This window comes from Pleurodeles waltl, chromosome 11 (assembly GCF_031143425.1).
Source record: "Pleurodeles waltl isolate 20211129_DDA chromosome 11, aPleWal1.hap1.20221129, whole genome shotgun sequence".
In the NCBI taxonomy this organism is placed as follows: Eukaryota; Metazoa; Chordata; class Amphibia; order Caudata; family Salamandridae; genus Pleurodeles; species Pleurodeles waltl.
In genome coordinates, this window is record NC_090450.1 from 530,287,147 (window position 1) to 530,303,984 (window position 16,838).

General features: G+C 45.2%; 1 protein-coding gene across 3 annotated transcripts in view; it reads left to right on the forward strand.

The window, feature by feature from the left end:
- GK5 (glycerol kinase 5) overlaps nt 1-16,838 on the forward strand; it is a 252,107-nt gene that overhangs the window by 64,783 nt on the left and 170,486 nt on the right. For all 3 annotated transcript variants that reach the window (XM_069213924.1, XM_069213925.1, XM_069213926.1), the window contains exons 2-3: nt 6,358-6,451; nt 8,496-8,571. In XM_069213924.1, the coding sequence (XP_069070025.1) occupies nt 6,358-6,451; nt 8,496-8,571 (170 nt within the window). The remainder of the gene's footprint in view (nt 1-6,357; nt 6,452-8,495; nt 8,572-16,838) is intronic.

Sequence of the window (16,838 nt, forward strand, 5' to 3'; positions counted from 1 at the left end):
ATAAATCACTCCTATTCTGGTGCATGCAAGTAACAGTTAATCAAGCTTAGCTCCCCGCCGTACCCCCACCAAGCACCTCGTTTGCAACAGTGGCCAGCGAAGACCGTTTTTTGGAACTGCTTCCACGGTTTAAATAATATGAACTTCCACGCGCACAGCAGAAACTAAACAGGTACATGGCATTTCTAAATTAGGCGGTCTTAAGCCTCATTCTTTACATTTTCGTATGGACTCGTATTTTGCCAAACTGCTTCTGAGGTCACCGCATACCTTATTATCATTCTGCAGGCAAGTTCTTGCGTCAGACGCAGCCTACCTTTAGAGTGATGTCAGAAACACCCTCTAAAAATCAACCTCAGATCCACTCGTCAGACGTATCCTGCATTACAATTGTACAGAGTTCTGACGTAAGAGGTCGCCTCTTAATACTTCCCCAGGTCAGCTCAGCATGGGCGAAGCACTCCATAGTGACTGACTGTTGCCTACGCTTTATAACATACTCCACCAGGTACGCCATTCGTAAATTCATTCCCCAAAGCAGTGATTCTCGCCTCTTTTCACACATTACCGTACGTGGCACGTGATGCACGGTGTGCTGCGCCGGCAGAGGCCAGAGCTGCAGTATCACGTGCACACCTGGCTGGCATGCAGAGCTGACTCCCCTGGTGCTCGGAGAGCCAGCCTTGCCCAGCAAGACAACAGAGCCTTCCTCGGAGTGGCTATGCCCTCCTGGGCCTCTACTTACGTCAGAGGAGTGCACGAGGCAGGAAAACACGTGGCGGACTGGCAGGAATACACGCCCGAGACTGCAACATTGTAAGGGATGCTGTCCTCTTTTATAACTTACTGCCAGAGATCATGAGGTCGCATCCTTCTTTTCACACCTTTCTCTCTAACACACCGCCTCTCCTGCATCCTCCTCTCTCCAACACACACTCACACCTTCCTTTCCCAATCTCTCCTCATGCATCCTTCCCTCTTTCACATCCTCCCTTCCCCAGCCCCTCCCCCTTAATCACCTTTCTCTTAGACTTGCCCCCTTCTCCTCTCACACACCATAATCTTTTTCTCCCTCTCACTTTCTCGCCTCGTGTTGGTCATGCACATTTTTTACCCTCTCTCTCACTCACTAACATATACTCCCTCACAAATTAGGGGTGGCTGTATGTTCCACGCTGCCTCTCAACAATGTGTTAAAGAAATATATATTTTTTTAACTTTGCAGCAGTGACAATAAGACTATGTTCCTAAATACAGTAATATTAACTAGAGGTCATACCTGTCATGTCAGTAGGATCGAGACTCAAATCAACGCTTAGAATACTTAAGATAACATGTGACCATTTCTTAGATATGTAGATGTGAAAAAGAAACATCATAAATGTGTGGGATCGCCTAATAAGTGCTGCACTCTGTGTTAATATTATCATTCCACACGTACTGAACGACATTTTTACTAGAGCTCTAATCCTGTCCGGTCATTTGTTGAAAAAACCTCCTCCCTAATAAATATGGTAGATATGCACCTGCTAGCCTTCTTGAAACGGTTTTAAACGTGCCTGCATGCACCACACAGTATGTGATCTCAGCCTTAGTATTGCACAGATTCTAATTGAGTTACCTATTCCCTTTAACAATCTTCAGTAGGAGCATGGATTGATGAACAGTAAGCTACTGCCGAACAACTCAATGCATCGTTTTGAATGTGCCGCAATTTAAAGAAAGTGTAACCCCTTTTATGGACACCTCTTCACGCCAAAGTAGTCTCAGCATGTTTTTCTTTCCCAACCACTCCGCTGTAACAGGCTCTACTTCCGTTTCCCGCATGTTGTGTTCCGTGAACTTCAACCCCCTTCAAATTTCACCATCAGAATTGCTTCAGGGACCAGAAATGTCGACAGTATAACAGCAGCAAGGAGGATAGTAAGTTTTAAAATCTGCGGCATCCTATACAAAAATCTTGTATGGATTAGACAAATCTTGCAGTAAAGAGGGGTTCTGGAAATTTCTACTACAGTGGATTCTTTGGTCCGGCTCAAGCTTTTTCAGGGCTTGGTAAGATCACTTTCTCTTGTCCAGATCATCAGAGCTTATCAGAAGTAGATCTATCACCTCTGTCCCAATCAAGCCCATAGTATTCTCTTCTACCTCCCCAAATTCTTGCAAACCTCTTAGGGCATCATCTTGCACTGTAGACCGTCCTTTCTGCCTCCATACATCAACAATCGAAAACTTTTAGTGGGAAGCTTGGTGCTGCATCTCGGCGATTAACTTTTCAATGTTTGATTTTATTTCAGGAATTTGAATCCTCAGATAGGATTCCACATTTTCTAAGCGATTTCTGTATTTATTGTCTAGGTACATAAGATCTGAGAACGCTTTTTCACGTAAATATTTGGTGGGGAAAGGAAGTAAAACCTTCAGTGCTTTGTGGGTTAATTCAGGATAATCTGTTTGTATATGTAGCCAAATAAATCAACAGAGAATTTTCTTTAAATTGAAGTTTGAGTGCACTATCTATTGAAAATCAAAGCTATTTTCTTCAGATACTGTCAGCCCCATTAAATTGTCAATATCTATTTTGAAAGGATCTTTTTTTAATTTTTTTAATCTTTTTATTTAACACCGTGTGACATACAATACATATAAACAACGGAAATTTGAAATGATAGTAAACTGGTGTGACTGAGTACAGAATCTTTCTAGGACCTTTTGCCCACAGATCCTTTTTAGCATACTTCTACCTTTCCTCCTCCCACCAAGGGTGAAAAGTCCAATCTCTACCTCCCTTACGGCCACCCCTCTTTTCCAGTGCCCTTCTCCTGCTCACGTGCCCTGAGTTGCGTTCCATTTTCCCCATATGTTATCCCATTTCGCTACGCACCCCCTACTTCTGTAGACTACTTGCTTGGACCCACAGCGCCAGTTCATATCTGCCACCCAATCCACCCACCTTGGTCGATGGGGAGCACCCCATGCCCTGGCCACATTCCTCTTAGCCACTCCCGCTGCCAACCCCAGCTATACCACATGGGTTTTTTTCCACACTGTTTCTCCTGGGATTCATAACAGCAACCACCTAGGGTCCATCGGGACCGGGCCTCCCACCACCTGTGATATCTCGTCCACCACTTCCCTCCAGAACATCTGTATATGTGGGCAGGACCATAGTATGTGCTAGAATGTCCCCGGCATCTCACACCCTCTCATACACAGATCTGACTGCGTCCCATCCGCTGCAATTGCACCCTGGAGAGATAGAACCTGTGTAGTATCCAAAGCTGCACCAATCTAAAGCGGGTCCGAATTGCAATTTCTCTAGCGCTTTTCAACACGTCGGTCCATTCATCCTCATCCATGAGACCTACGTCCTCCTCCCACGCAACCCACAGTCGTTCATTTGGATTTACATTGAGAGGATCTTTAATCCAGTTTTTGCTTTCATCCGAAAGTGGAAAGTACTGACAAAAACTACACTGTATATCTTGGAGATGCTGGATAAAAAATTCCAAGACTTTGACAATTCATCAGCAGCAGATTCCAAGAACATCTTCAGGTTTTGAAAAGAATCAAAATTTCTTAATTATAAGCGACGAGCCCATAAGTCTAACTTTTTTTATCATTGCCTCAATCTTGTCTTTGACATTACAAATTGAGATACCAACTCCTTCCATACTCAAATTGAGTACATTGAAGAGAGTTAATTTCCCTTATTTGTGCAACAAGTACAGTTAGTCTCCCACACATGACATGAGCCCCATCTGTGCTGATTCCTCTGCATTTGGATCACTGAATTCCATTTGATGTCAGAAATTCTTTGAAAGTGCTGAAGACCTCTTCAGCATTGGTATGTATCAAATAGCGGCATGACAGTAAGCCTTCAATAATGGTTCCCTCAAATTTGTATCTAACGTAACACAGGAGATAAGATTTATTTGCTATGTCCGTACTTTCATCTACTTGTAGGTCATAATGCTGACTTTTACAAATTCTTTCAATCAACTGTTCTTCTTTGCTATCTGACATTTTATCAATTCGCCTTTTTACAGTGCTGTTAAATAATAGCACCAGATCTAAATCTTTTGCTGTTTTCTCTCCAACCATTGCACTTACCATGGCTTTAGCAGCAGGTACTATTAATTCTTAAGTGATGGTGTGAGGTTTTCAAGTTTTTGCTACGAGCATGGACACTGCATATAAAGCTTTAACAGCATTTTCAGTAAATGATCCTATTGCAGTTTTCTTAATTATTTTTCTACTTTGTCGTAGCGCTTGCTCTTTATTTTTGAAGTATTCTGTGGATTTGGTAGCATGTTCTTTATGCTTAGTTTTCAAGTGTCTTTGTAATTTAGAAGGTTTCATGGCCTAATTTGACAACATTTCTTAACATAGCATGCATTGTGGTTGCTGTTCATGTTCTGAACCTGAACATGTAAAACCCATTGATAAATATTCAACATCGTATTTGCGAGAGTTCGTTTTCTATTGACATAAATCACTTTGTTTTGAGCATGATGGTCCATCATTGATGTCTTCAGTGGCTTTCCGCTGAAGGTTAAGCCATCAATGACTCGCCTTATGTTTGTTTAGGATACCCACAAATGACAAGTCTATTGAATCACAAAATTCAGTAATGGAATCAATTTTTTGCAAAGCTATTGGGTAACTCACATAGTAGATCGTCACTACTTTACCTACTAGAGGTTTCCCTCATCAGCTGTTTCCAGACTACATATGTTCTGACATTTAGAGATCAAGCAGCGCCTGTACGAAGATTTTAACACCGTATCAGCACTGTTTTTGTGGAAAAGACAGAGGACTCTAGCAAATCATATGCATGGATAAGACATTCTTATGATTGCTGCTTTAAGATAATTCCATTTGCTCAGTTTAATTAAACATAGCTAGCTCATTCATTTGGCCTCCATCATGGAAGCAGTCCATTTTTGATTGCACAGCGAGATTCCCACAATAGTACGGGAAAATATGAGCAGGGCTGGAGTTACGCGAAAACACTTCAGAAAGTCAGTTTGTCTGCAACACACTGCTCGTAACTGTGTTGAGGTTGAGATTCAATTTAAACCAGACGTGTCATAGAAGTTTCATGTGTGGTTTGCTGGCAGCCAGGGGACGTGGTATAAAGCAGCTCATGTCACAGTGAGAAAAGTTAAATGCATGCACATACACGCCAACATTTTATAAGAGGAAAGTGTTTTTAAAAAAAAAATATTTGGGAGAATGTATTTCCCTCATTCACGTCTATTGAAGAAGAGGCAATTTCATTTGCAAGACAGCCTGAATCAGGTCTATAGACATACATATGCTTACAATGGTCTATTCAGTGGTACAAGGCTCATGCTCTCAGCAATAACAGCACGTTATTCTTATTTCAAAGCCCATGAGGGGTGACCCTTCTTTGAACAAAAGGGTTGAATGACTATGAATTAGCAGGTTTTCCCCTATTTACCATTTAAAAAGGTCTACTCTAAAAGTATTATTGACTTATGAGGCCACCATCCTTGTGATAGCTATGACTCCTAATTGGGCGCAAATTGCGACCTATCTCATTAACATTCATGAAGTAGGTCTATTTGCAACCCACTAGGAATCGCAAATGAAACTCAGAAGAGTTTTATACATCAGAGGTAGTGATCTCCTAATTGCTATTCACAGAGATTTAGGAAATCTCTATTTCTAATCTTAGTACATGTAGCCCTCATTCCCTTACCTCCTTCCTACTTGAAGCCTATCGCTCAAAGTTCTCCATTCTCTGGCCTCCTACTTATTAGCGCTCTACCTTATTCTTACTTTAGACCCATTTATTCCCCTTGAAACCCAACAACCTGTCCTACCACTCTTTCATCTCTTCCTGTCCTTACATCCTACAGTAGTTTTTGTCCTGCTTTGCTACCTAATCTCCTGGATCCTTTATTCTTAAAGTCTCCTTTTTCATAATGTCTTAATTCCTTTGCATTATTGTTATTCCTTTATCCCACTTTCTAAACTAATTGTCTGCTTCCTTTCTTCTCCTTTCTCACTCCTCTGGGGCACTTAACCTAATATGTTTCTTTTTTATCCTGTAATTTCTTCCCTAACTACACAATATTGATACTGGCTTTAAACTGTTGCTGTTGTCTTTTTCCTTGACTTTTTGTTCTCTTGGTATCTTTTCAGTTCTATGAAAGGGGTTAACTCAACCCCGCTGGTTGTTCTGTTGGTTAAGTGCTCTGACACCTCCTCAGTTTAGCTGTGCTTTACAAAAACCATGCATAAATATCTACTTTGATGATTTCTAAAAATAAAACTTGTATTTATTTCTGTGATGTCCAATTACATTCTCTGTTATCATTTCAACAGCTAGAAGTAGTACATCCACACCATGGCTGGGTGGAAATAGACCCTGACTTTCTCTGGGCTCAATTTACTGAGGTCATTAAAGAAGCTGTGGAAGGTAATTAATTATTTAAAAAAAATATTTTTCACATTTTCTAACTTTTAATTCTCCTTTAAAATGCATAATTAGTATTATTCTACCAATCTGTTGTTTCACAGTCATTCTGAGATATATTTAAAGTCTGGTGCACATTACATGTGTCGATCACACAAATAGCCTTCTCGACGGTGTTAAGACAATAAATCTTAAATCCACAGCAGGCTATCCGATTGCACCCTCTCTCTGTCTGGGCATACTCAAGCAGTTAAGGAAGAACATTTTATCTCTAAAAAAAAATTGATCACTTGTGGGTTCCCTCAAGGGTCCTCCCTATCTCCCCACTTGTTTGATATATGTTTTACCCTTGGCTAAAGCTTTGTTTGATCGAGGAATGAATGTGTTAATGAAGATGAAACTCAGTTACTTGCTTACAACACTCATATGTCCCACAGCGATTCAAAAGACAATACAATTCTCATGACAGTGGATGGGAAGAAATAAGCTCAAACATATGTCGACAAAACTGAGGGACTTCTAGACAATGGTCTCATCAGCCTCTGGGTGGCCCACAAGCACTTGGTATCACTCCCTATACAACAAACTGCACGAAAGTTTGGAAGTTATTAGTTGGTTGTCTCAAATATCTACTGTGGTCTCTGCCTGCACATACCATTTAAAATCTTAAATAAGATTCTCCCCTAACTTTCACTGGCTAGAAAACGCATGGCTGTATCAACCTTAATTGGACCTAGACTGAACTATTGTAAATCTTTATACTTTGAGCTACCCCAACATATTCTTCATAATCTGCAAGGGATCCGGAACACAGCAGCTAGACTGGTGTCTGGGGCTTTTTGTTGCACCCACACTATACCGAGTTTGAAAAAAACGTAATTGTCTTCCAGTCAATCAACAGATTAATTTTAAAACACTCTACATAGTGTACAGGCTCCGTGCAGGGAAAATACCGACCTTTGAAAAAACAGACTGCTTAATAATCAACCCAAGAGGCTTCACTGATCCTCTAGCGGAAATCTAATGATAGTACCCAGATCCAACAAATTGGGCATCATAAATTGCCTATGGGATCAACTTCTTCGTTATGGTTTCTAGTGCCTATAGACATATTTGTGATAGAACACTATAGTAATCACTTCTAACATAATATAACGTTTGCTTTTTAAGGACTTTTATTATCATGTACAACCGTCTAAGCTTGAATATCCTGCTGCTTTCATTCCTCACAACATTTTTTCTTTCTTTTATTGCTACCTTCCTAGTATCTTTGCTTTCTTCAGACCCTTTTCACCTATTTTTCTGTATTCCTTTCAACTTATACCTTTATCTGTACCATCCTTCATTTGCACCTGCCTTTCACAATCCCACCATCGTTCATCGAGTTGTCCACCGCGGTCCTGCTGATTGGCACTACTTTGACTTATCAATGTCAGAGTCAGTTTTCTTTTTTATTCGTCTGCTATAGGACTCTGACATGTCTGTTGTTTTTGGGAGGAATGTAGTATCTTGAAGACAGGTTGTTGCAGACCTCTGTGCCAGAGGGCCACAAAGCACACACAAATTCACCCACAGGCATCACAGCTCAGGTGACCCTGCTAATCAAAGAGGTACTGGGCACACATGCCCTCACTCTACTGTTTTATGAGACTTTTGGTGTACTCTTCTCAATTTCTGAGGTAAACCAGTACAGTTTAAAACAGCTTATTGTAAATGTTTAGCTTCTTTAATTGTAGACTAGTTAGATGAAAAGCAGTGGTTAAGCTCAGAAGTAGCTAACAAAAGAAACTTTTAGTGCATTAAAAACGACAATACACATACTAAATCCACTCTAGGTTTCTTTATTTTATGATCATGTGTTAGTTTGTATATTAAGATGGGCATTGCGGACATATTTATACTTGTATTTTTGATGTGCATTGATTGTCTAAATCCAGGTTATTTGCCTGCCAAAAAGCTAGAATTGAATAAGCCTTTTTTTTTAAAATATATATATATTTGACAGCTTTGTGGTTTGTCATTCCGTCAATTCTGTGTTTGTCTTTAGATGCAGGTATTCGGATGAATCAAATTGCTGCAATTGGGATATCCACTCAGAGAGGAACATTTATTACGTGGGAAAAGTACGTATAAGACACCATTTTACACACAAACTCTGATCCTGACCTCACCTGTTATGTTTCTTCTTAAAGAGTACCTCAAATAACTTGTGTTGACTTAAAAAATAACACAAGAAGTATTGTTTGGGAAGTATTTCCAGGGTAGCGTTTTATTTAGATAAATCTACACCTTCCTTTTACTAATCACAGGAAAGGTCTCAGGAGTTTGGAATCTTCGCCTGGATCTGGATTACCAACCTTTACAACAATGTGGAGTTGTATGGTGAGAGGAAGCCCCCTTGTTGTAGGATAAGTGTGAACCTTCCGGAACATTAACATCAGTAGCAGTATTAGAAGGCATAAGCTCTGACTACTGATCCAGCAAGAAGGACATAAAGAATGAGGGTATGAATGTTGTCTGCATTATTTTGTATTCGGAAACCTTTTAGTTCGTAGATACATATAATAGGTATAGAATAGGGAGAGTGAAACCGAGAAATTAAAGAAAAAGCCCTCCACAGGAGAAACAGCGTAAACTACACGGGCTCAGCCACATGTACTGAACAACGCTTGCCAAAACACGTATATGCCTTAACCACGCATAGGTGTGGTTAAGGCAGGATGCATATGCGTGGTTCAGGCAGTGCTCTAGCTGTGCGGGCAAGCAGGAAGACGGATGGGGAGAAGTAAGTGGGGCTGGGATTGTTTTTAGTGGTGGGGTGTTTTTTTTATTTAGGGCTGAGGGTGGGGGGTCGGGGTAGTTTGGGGAGGGGAGGCTATCTTTAGGCATGCGTGGGGGGTTTTAGGGCTCAGAACGGGGAGGGGTAAGGTAGTTTTTGGAAATTAGGGCTGAGGGCGGGGAGGTCGGGTATATTTAAGGGCTTTAGGGCTGAGTATGGGAAGGTTGGGGTAGTTTAAAGGCAGGGTCGGTTAGGACAGTTTTGTGGACTTAGGTCTTGGGCGGTGGAGTTTGGGGTAGTTTGGGGAGGGGAGGTTGTTTTTAGGGGTGCGTGGGGTGGGGAGTCGGTGTGTTTTGGAATTCAGGGCGGGGTGGGTCGGGGTAGATTTAGGAGGAGTTGGGTTAGTTTTATGGAGTTAGGCCTCAGGGCAGAGGGGTGAGGTAGTTTTAAGGTCAAGGGCGGGGTGGATGGCAGGGGTGTTTGCTTTAGGGTTCGGGGTACTTTGGGGAGGGAAGGGTCTTTTTAGGGGTATGTGGGTGGTTTTAGGGCTCAGGGCCTGGGGGGTCTGGGTAGGTTTGTGAATTTAGGGTTCAGGGTGGGTGGGTCTAGGTAGATTTAAAGGTGGAAGCTGGAGGGGGGTTGAGGTAGTTTTGTGGATTTAGGCCACTGGTGGCAGGGGCAGAGTAGTTTTAAGGGCAGGGGGCTGGGGGGGTCAGGTAGTTTTTTAGTTTTAGGGCTCAGTGCGGGGTGGGGTAGTTTTAAGGGTGGGTCAGACAGGGTCGTGGTAGTTTAAGGTCGGAAAGGGTGCATTGCAGGGCAGGGGTGTCTGGTGTTAGTGTGTAGGGCGGGGTAATTTACCACGCATATTTCCTTACCACATTTGGTTTTACAACAAAATTAGTTGTAAAGGTATGTATGGTAAAGCATGCATGGTAAAGACGTGGTCGTGGTTCTGACTGCGTTGTTCAGGCATGCGTTGTTTAGGCAAGTATGGTTGTGTCGTAGAACCCTTCACAGAGGATTTAGCAGCACAAGTTCTCAGGACCCTTGACGCCAGGCAAAACGATCAGTACCAAACTAGCTAAAACATGTAAGCTGAACAAAATCATTTGTTTGTTTATCCAAAGGGCAAGAGGACCACAGCTCAGGAGCATTAACCAAAAAGTATCTATACTAACCTAGACTTCTAGAAAAATATTATGAAATTAACTGAAACACCCCACCCACTGTAGGATTAGATTCATAGTGAAGTTATCATTCATAATATCTTTTATAACCTTGCATTACCCGATAAAGGTAATAGTTGCCATTGTATTTTAAGTCCTGGAATTTTCTGTGATAGTCTAATACCTTCTAAGTGTTGTACTCTTGTTTTACATTCATTGAATAATTATACTAACACACCTGAAAGTATTGATTTGAAGGTGGAACGTTCAGGACTCGAGAGAGTGGCCATAATGACCTGGAGTGAAGAGGTCACCAAACTAAAATTTGTTAATAGAAGGTACACTCACGGCCATTAAGAGGCTGAGTAAAAACAGCCTATTTTATGTACAAGAGTCTCAAAATAAAATGGACTAAGGAAAAGATATACCTGTTTCCATTCTACCAAAATAAACTGATCATTTAATCCTAAAGTCTTCTGAATGAGAGAGCAGATTATTAGAGCTTGATGTCCGACACTGAATGCGGGTGTACTTCTGAGCATTAACCCTGTCTTATGCTTGTAAACTGAATGTATGTGTATATTCACATACAAATAGATTTATAAATTATGACGTTGTTTCAGTCTCCCCTTATAAAGAATTGAGAGTGAAGTCACAAAAGGGAAAAATGCATGTCATGGTCATTTTTTAAGACTCTGGCTAAGCAGAATGGCCAAAAGATGTTTGTGTTAAAACGTGAGCTATTTGGGCTCAGAGATCAAGAACTCACGTCCGTTGTCTTTCAGTGTACTGACACAGTAGGAGCCTCCCTCTTCATAGCCCTGGTTGGGTGACTGACAGAGCCGTGAAATACATTGCGTGGTATTAGTGTAGGTACATCTTACGTAACAAAAGTGTGGGAAGGTAGGACGGTGGTGGTTGCCACTGCACAAGTGTAAGTCACATATGCTATACATTCTAGAATATATTGGCTTTATGCATGTTGCTGTTCTGGAACCCAAGATTCCACGTTTCAATGATAGCAATCCAGCCACTATATCACAGTTCCTCTTGTGATGTTTCAGCTCACCTACATTAGTAAGAATGCATTGGTAGCAGATAATGGCTTCCTGGAATGCCCATTTCATAAAGAAACAAGCATTGACAAAGTGATTGTGTGGACTTTTGTTTTATGTGAAGACAGTAGCAGGAATGTTTAAGTAGTACAGCATAGGCACTAACAGGAATATTGCAAGTGTCTCTAATCTTTTCCTTTCTCTATCTCAATCTCTCTTTTTCACACTCCATCTGCCTCCCACACCTGTGCTACCCGCTCTGCTACAGAGTAGAATTACACTGACTGACCCAGTAATGTTACACAATGCAAAGGAAGTCCAAGTAGTGTAAACTCATCCATGGACACCGCGCTGTGGAATAACTACATGCGGTAGCCTTCTGATAGTGTGATCAAGAAACATGGCGGGAGTATTGCAGATGAGAGGCTCTTTAAGAAAACCCAATACATGCTCGTTTTAAACTACTGACACATTGAATACTGGCAAGATCTTAATCTAGAATTGTATTTTACCAGGATAGGATTTAAAGACATCAGGGGCAGATTATCAGATTTGCAGATGCTGCAATTTGCACTAATTTCACAACCAAGGGGCTGCCATCCAAAGCAATGTTAGCCCAGTAAATTTACCCGGCAACACTGTGGATTGAGCTATGGGCTATTGTTTCCACAGGACCCTACAGCCACATGATGGCAGAATTAAAGCTGGGAGACCAAGTGAAAATAAATGTACTCACCTTTGGGTAATTTTGAAGTCGAGGAGAATTATGTGGCAGGTTCTAAATGATGCTATGAAGTAAAGTAGTTCCTGTTACATTTTACAAATAAGGATGTCTACAGCGCACAAGCTGCAACAATAAAGAGAAGAGAACCTGTTTCGCACCTTGCATGATTTCTTGCGGATTTCTTTCCTCCGTCTTCTTCCCCCGAGCCTGCCCTCCTGCTCCTTCCTCATCCCCCTCCCTCACTCGCCTCCCCCTCTCTCACCCCTAGCTAACCCGTTCGCTATCTACCTCCCTCACTCCTCCTATCTTCCTATCTCTCTAGCTCCCTATCTCACTATCTAACTCCCCCACTCTCCACCTCCTCCTACCTACCTATCTGTCTATCTATCTATTTCCCTATCTATCGACTTCTCTATCTATTTTCTCTATCTATTTCTCTATCTCTCCCCCCCTCCCGCCACCCCCTCTACTACCTATCTCCCTATCCTCTCACTCTACCTCTCTCCCTCACCCACCTCTACAACCCCCCCTCCCCTATCTTCACAACCCTACTCCTATCTCTCTCCCTAATCTCCAAACCTCCTAACACTCACCCTCCTCCACCCTAAACCCCCTCCCCCAGCTCCTCTCACTCTACCTGTCCCCCCCCTCCCTCGCGCTTTCCCGCCGCGACCTCCTGCACGCCCCCGCCCCCCAGCTCCCATTCGCCCCCAGCTGACCCCTCCCCCCCCCTCCTACCTCTTATGGCGGCCGCTGCGCGACAGTGGTAGCGACCCTTGACCCAAGGGTAGGTCGCTCCCCCTGCCGCTGCAGCTCCTCCAAGTTCCCGAGTTCCTGTGTTCCTGAGACCCACCTAACTGTAAGTACCCCCCTCCTCCCAGCCCCTCGCCCTGCCCCGCGCCACTCACCTTCTCTCCTGCTCCTGCTTCTTTTCCTCCTCTCTGTCTCTTCCTCCTCGCTCCCCCTCTGCAATCTTCTTCTGTGTTCTTCTGTTCTTCTCTTCTGTTCTTCTGTTCTTCCCTTCTGTTCTTCTGTGTTCTTCCGGTCTTCTGTGTTCTTCTTCTCTGTTCTTCTCGGTGCTTCTGTGTTCTTCTTCTCGGTTCTTCTGTGTTCTTCTCTGTTCTTCTCTGTTCTTCTCTGTTCTTCTGCTCTTCCGATCTTCTGTGCTTCTGTCTTCTGTTCTTCTGTTCTTCTGTTCTTCTGTTCTTCTGTTCTTCTGTTCTTCTGTCTTCTGTTCTCCTGTCTTCGGCTCTTCTACCTCCTCCGTCTTCTTCCCCCGAGCCTGCCCTCCTGCTCCTTCCTCATCCCCCTCCCTCACTCGCCTCCCCCTCTCTCACCCCTAGCTAACCCGTTCGCTATCTACCTCCCTCACTCCTCCTATCTTCCTATCTCTCTAGCTCCCTATCTCACTATCTAACTCCCCCACTCTCCACCTCCTCCTACCTACCTATCTGTCTATCTATCTATTTCCCTATCTATCGACTTCTCTATCTATTTTCTCTATCTATTTCTCTATCTCTCCCCCCCTCCCGCCACCCCCTCTACTACCTATCTCCCTATCCTCTCACTCTACCTCTCTCCCTCACCCACCTCTACAACCCCCCCTCCCCTATCTTCACAACCCTACTCCTATCTCTCTCCCTAATCTCCAAACCTCCTAACACTCGCCCTCCTCCACCCTAAACCCCCTCCCCCAGCTCCTCTCACTCTACCTGTCCCCCCCCCTCCCTCGCGCTTTCCCGCCGCGACCTCCTGCACGCCCCCGCCCCCCAGCTCCCATTCGCCCCCAGCTGACCCCTCCCCCCCCCCTCCTACCTCTTATGGCGGCTGCTGCGCGACAGTGGTAGCGACCCTTGACCCAAGGGTAGGTCGCTCCCCCTGCCGCTGCAGCTCCTCCAAGTTCCCGAGTTCCTGTGTTCCTGAGACCCACCTAACTGTAAGTACCCCCCTCCTCCCAGCCCCTCGCCCTGCCCCGCGCCACTCACCTTCTCTCCTGCTCCTGCTTCTTTTCCTCCTCTCTGTCTCTTCCTCCTCGCTCCCCCTCTGCAATCTTCTTCTGTGTTCTTCTGTTCTTCTCTTCTGTTCTTCTGTTCTTCCCTTCTGTTCTTCTGTGTTCTTCCGGTCTTCTGTGTTCTTCTTCTCTGTTCTTCTCGGTGCTTCTGTGTTCTTCTTCTCGGTTCTTCTGTGTTCTTCTCTGTTCTTCTCTGTTCTTCTCTGTTCTTCTGCTCTTCCGATCTTCTGTGCTTCTGTCTTCTGTTCTTCTGTTCTTCTGTTCTTCTGTTCTTCTGTTCTTCTGTTCTTCTGTTCTTCTGTCTTCTGCTCTTCCGGTCTTCTGTTCTTCTGTCTTCTGTTCTTCTGTCTTCTGTTCTCCTGTCTTCGGCTCTTCTACCTCCTCCGTCTTCTTCCCCCGAGCCTGCCCTCCTGCTCCTTCCTCATCCCCCTCCCTCACTCGCCTCCCCCTCTCTCACCCCTAGCTAACCCGTTCGCTATCTACCTCCCTCACTCCTCCTATCTTCCTATCTCTCTAGCTCCCTATCTCACTATCTAACTCCCCCACTCTCCACCTCCTCCTACCTACCTATCTGTCTATCTATCTATTTCCCTATCTATCGACTTCTCTATCTATTTTCTCTATCTATTTCTCTATCTCTCCCCCCCTCCCGCCACCCCCTCTACTACCTATCTCCCTATCCTCTCACTCTACCTCTCTCCCTCACCCACCTCTACAACCCCCCCTCCCCTATCTTCACAACCCTACTCCTATCTCTCTCCCTAATCTCCAAACCTCCTAACACTCACCCTCCTCCACCCTAAACCCCCTCCCCCAGCTCCTCTCACTCTACCTGTCCCCCCCCCCTCGCGCTTTCCCGCCGCGACCTCCTGCACGCCCCCGCCCCCCAGCTCCCATTCGCCCCCAGCTGACCCCTCCCCCCCCCTCCTACCTCTTATGGCGGCCGCTGCGCGACAGTGGTAGCGACCCTTGACCCAAGGGTAGGTCGCTCCCCCTGCCGCTGCAGCTCCTCCAAGTTCCTGAGTTCCTGTGTTCCTGAGACCCACCTAACTGTAAGTACCCCCCTCCTCCCAGCCCCTCGCCCTGCCCCGCGCCACTCACCTTCTCTCCTGCTCCTGCTTCTTTTCCTCCTCTCTGTCTCTTCCTCCTCGCTCCCCCTCTGCAATCTTCTTCTGTGTTCTTCTGTTCTTCTCTTCTGTTCTTCTGTTCTTCCCTTCTGTTCTTCTGTGTTCTTCCGGTCTTCTGTGTTCTTCTTCTCTGTTCTTCTCGGTGCTTCTGTGTTCTTCTTCTCGGTTCTTCTGTGTTCTTCTCTGTTCTTCTCTGTTCTTCTGCTCTTCCGATCTTCTGTGCTTCTGTCTTCTGTTCTTCTGTTCTTCTGTTCTTCTGTTCTTCTGTTCTTCTGTTCTTCTGTTCTTCTGTTCTTCTGTCTTCTGCTCTTCCGGTCTTCTGTTCTTCTGTCTTCTGTTCTTCTGTCTTCTGTTCTCCTGTCTTCGGCTCTTCTACCTCCTCCGTCTTCTTCCCCCGAGCCTGCCCTCCTGCTCCTTCCTCATCCCCCTCCCTCACTCGCCTCCCCCTCTCTCACCCCTAGCTAACCCGTTCGCTATCTACCTCCCTCACTCCTCCTATCTTCCTATCTCTCTAGCTCCCTATCTCACTATCTAACTCCCCCACTCTCCACCTCCTCCTACCTACCTATCTGTCTATCTATCTATTTCCCTATCTATCGACTTCTCTATCTATTTTCTCTATCTATTTCTCTATCTCTCCCCCCCTCCCGCCACCCCCTCTACTACCTATCTCCCTATCCTCTCACTCTACCTCTCTCCCTCACCCACCTCTACAACCCCCCCTCCCCTATCTTCACAACCCTACTCCTATCTCTCTCCCTAATCTCCAAACCTCCTAACACTCACCCTCCTCCACCCTAAACCCCCTCCCCCAGCTCCTCTCACTCTACCTGTCCCCCCCCCTCCCTCGCGCTTTCCCGCCGCGACCTCCTCCACGACCCCTGGTCCCCAGCTCCCCCAAGCCCCGCTGATCCGCTACGACCCCACCACCCTCCACGCCCTCAACCCAGGGCGCTCCAACACCTGCTTCCAAGCTCACCCCAAACGCACCCATGGACCCTTCGCCTGCAACTCCTGCAAACGCATCTTCCACCACGCAACTACCACGACCACAAGCCCACGCGCCATCAACCACCTCAAGTGCATCCTGATCAACGCTCGTTCCGTCCACAAGCACGCCGTTGAACTTTGGGACCTCCTGGACTCCACAGCCCCGGACGTCGCCTTCATCACGGAGATATGGATGAACGCCTCCTCTGCTCCAGACATCGCTACCGCCATCCCCGAAGGCTACAAGATCTCCAGGAAAGACCGCACCAACCAAGTAGGAGGAGGTGTCGCCATCATCTTCAAAGACTCCATCAGCGTCACCACCTCCACCGAAGACCCCCCCCTCGCCGCTGAACACCTGCATTTTCAGATTCGCACCGACCCAAGGACCACCCTCAGAGGATCCCTCGTCTACCGTCCTCCCGGACCTCGCGCCTCTTTCAGCGACGCCATCGCCGACTTCATCTCCCCGCACGCCCTCGCCTCACCGGACTACATCCTCCTAGGCGACCTCAACTTCCATCTGGAACAAAACAAC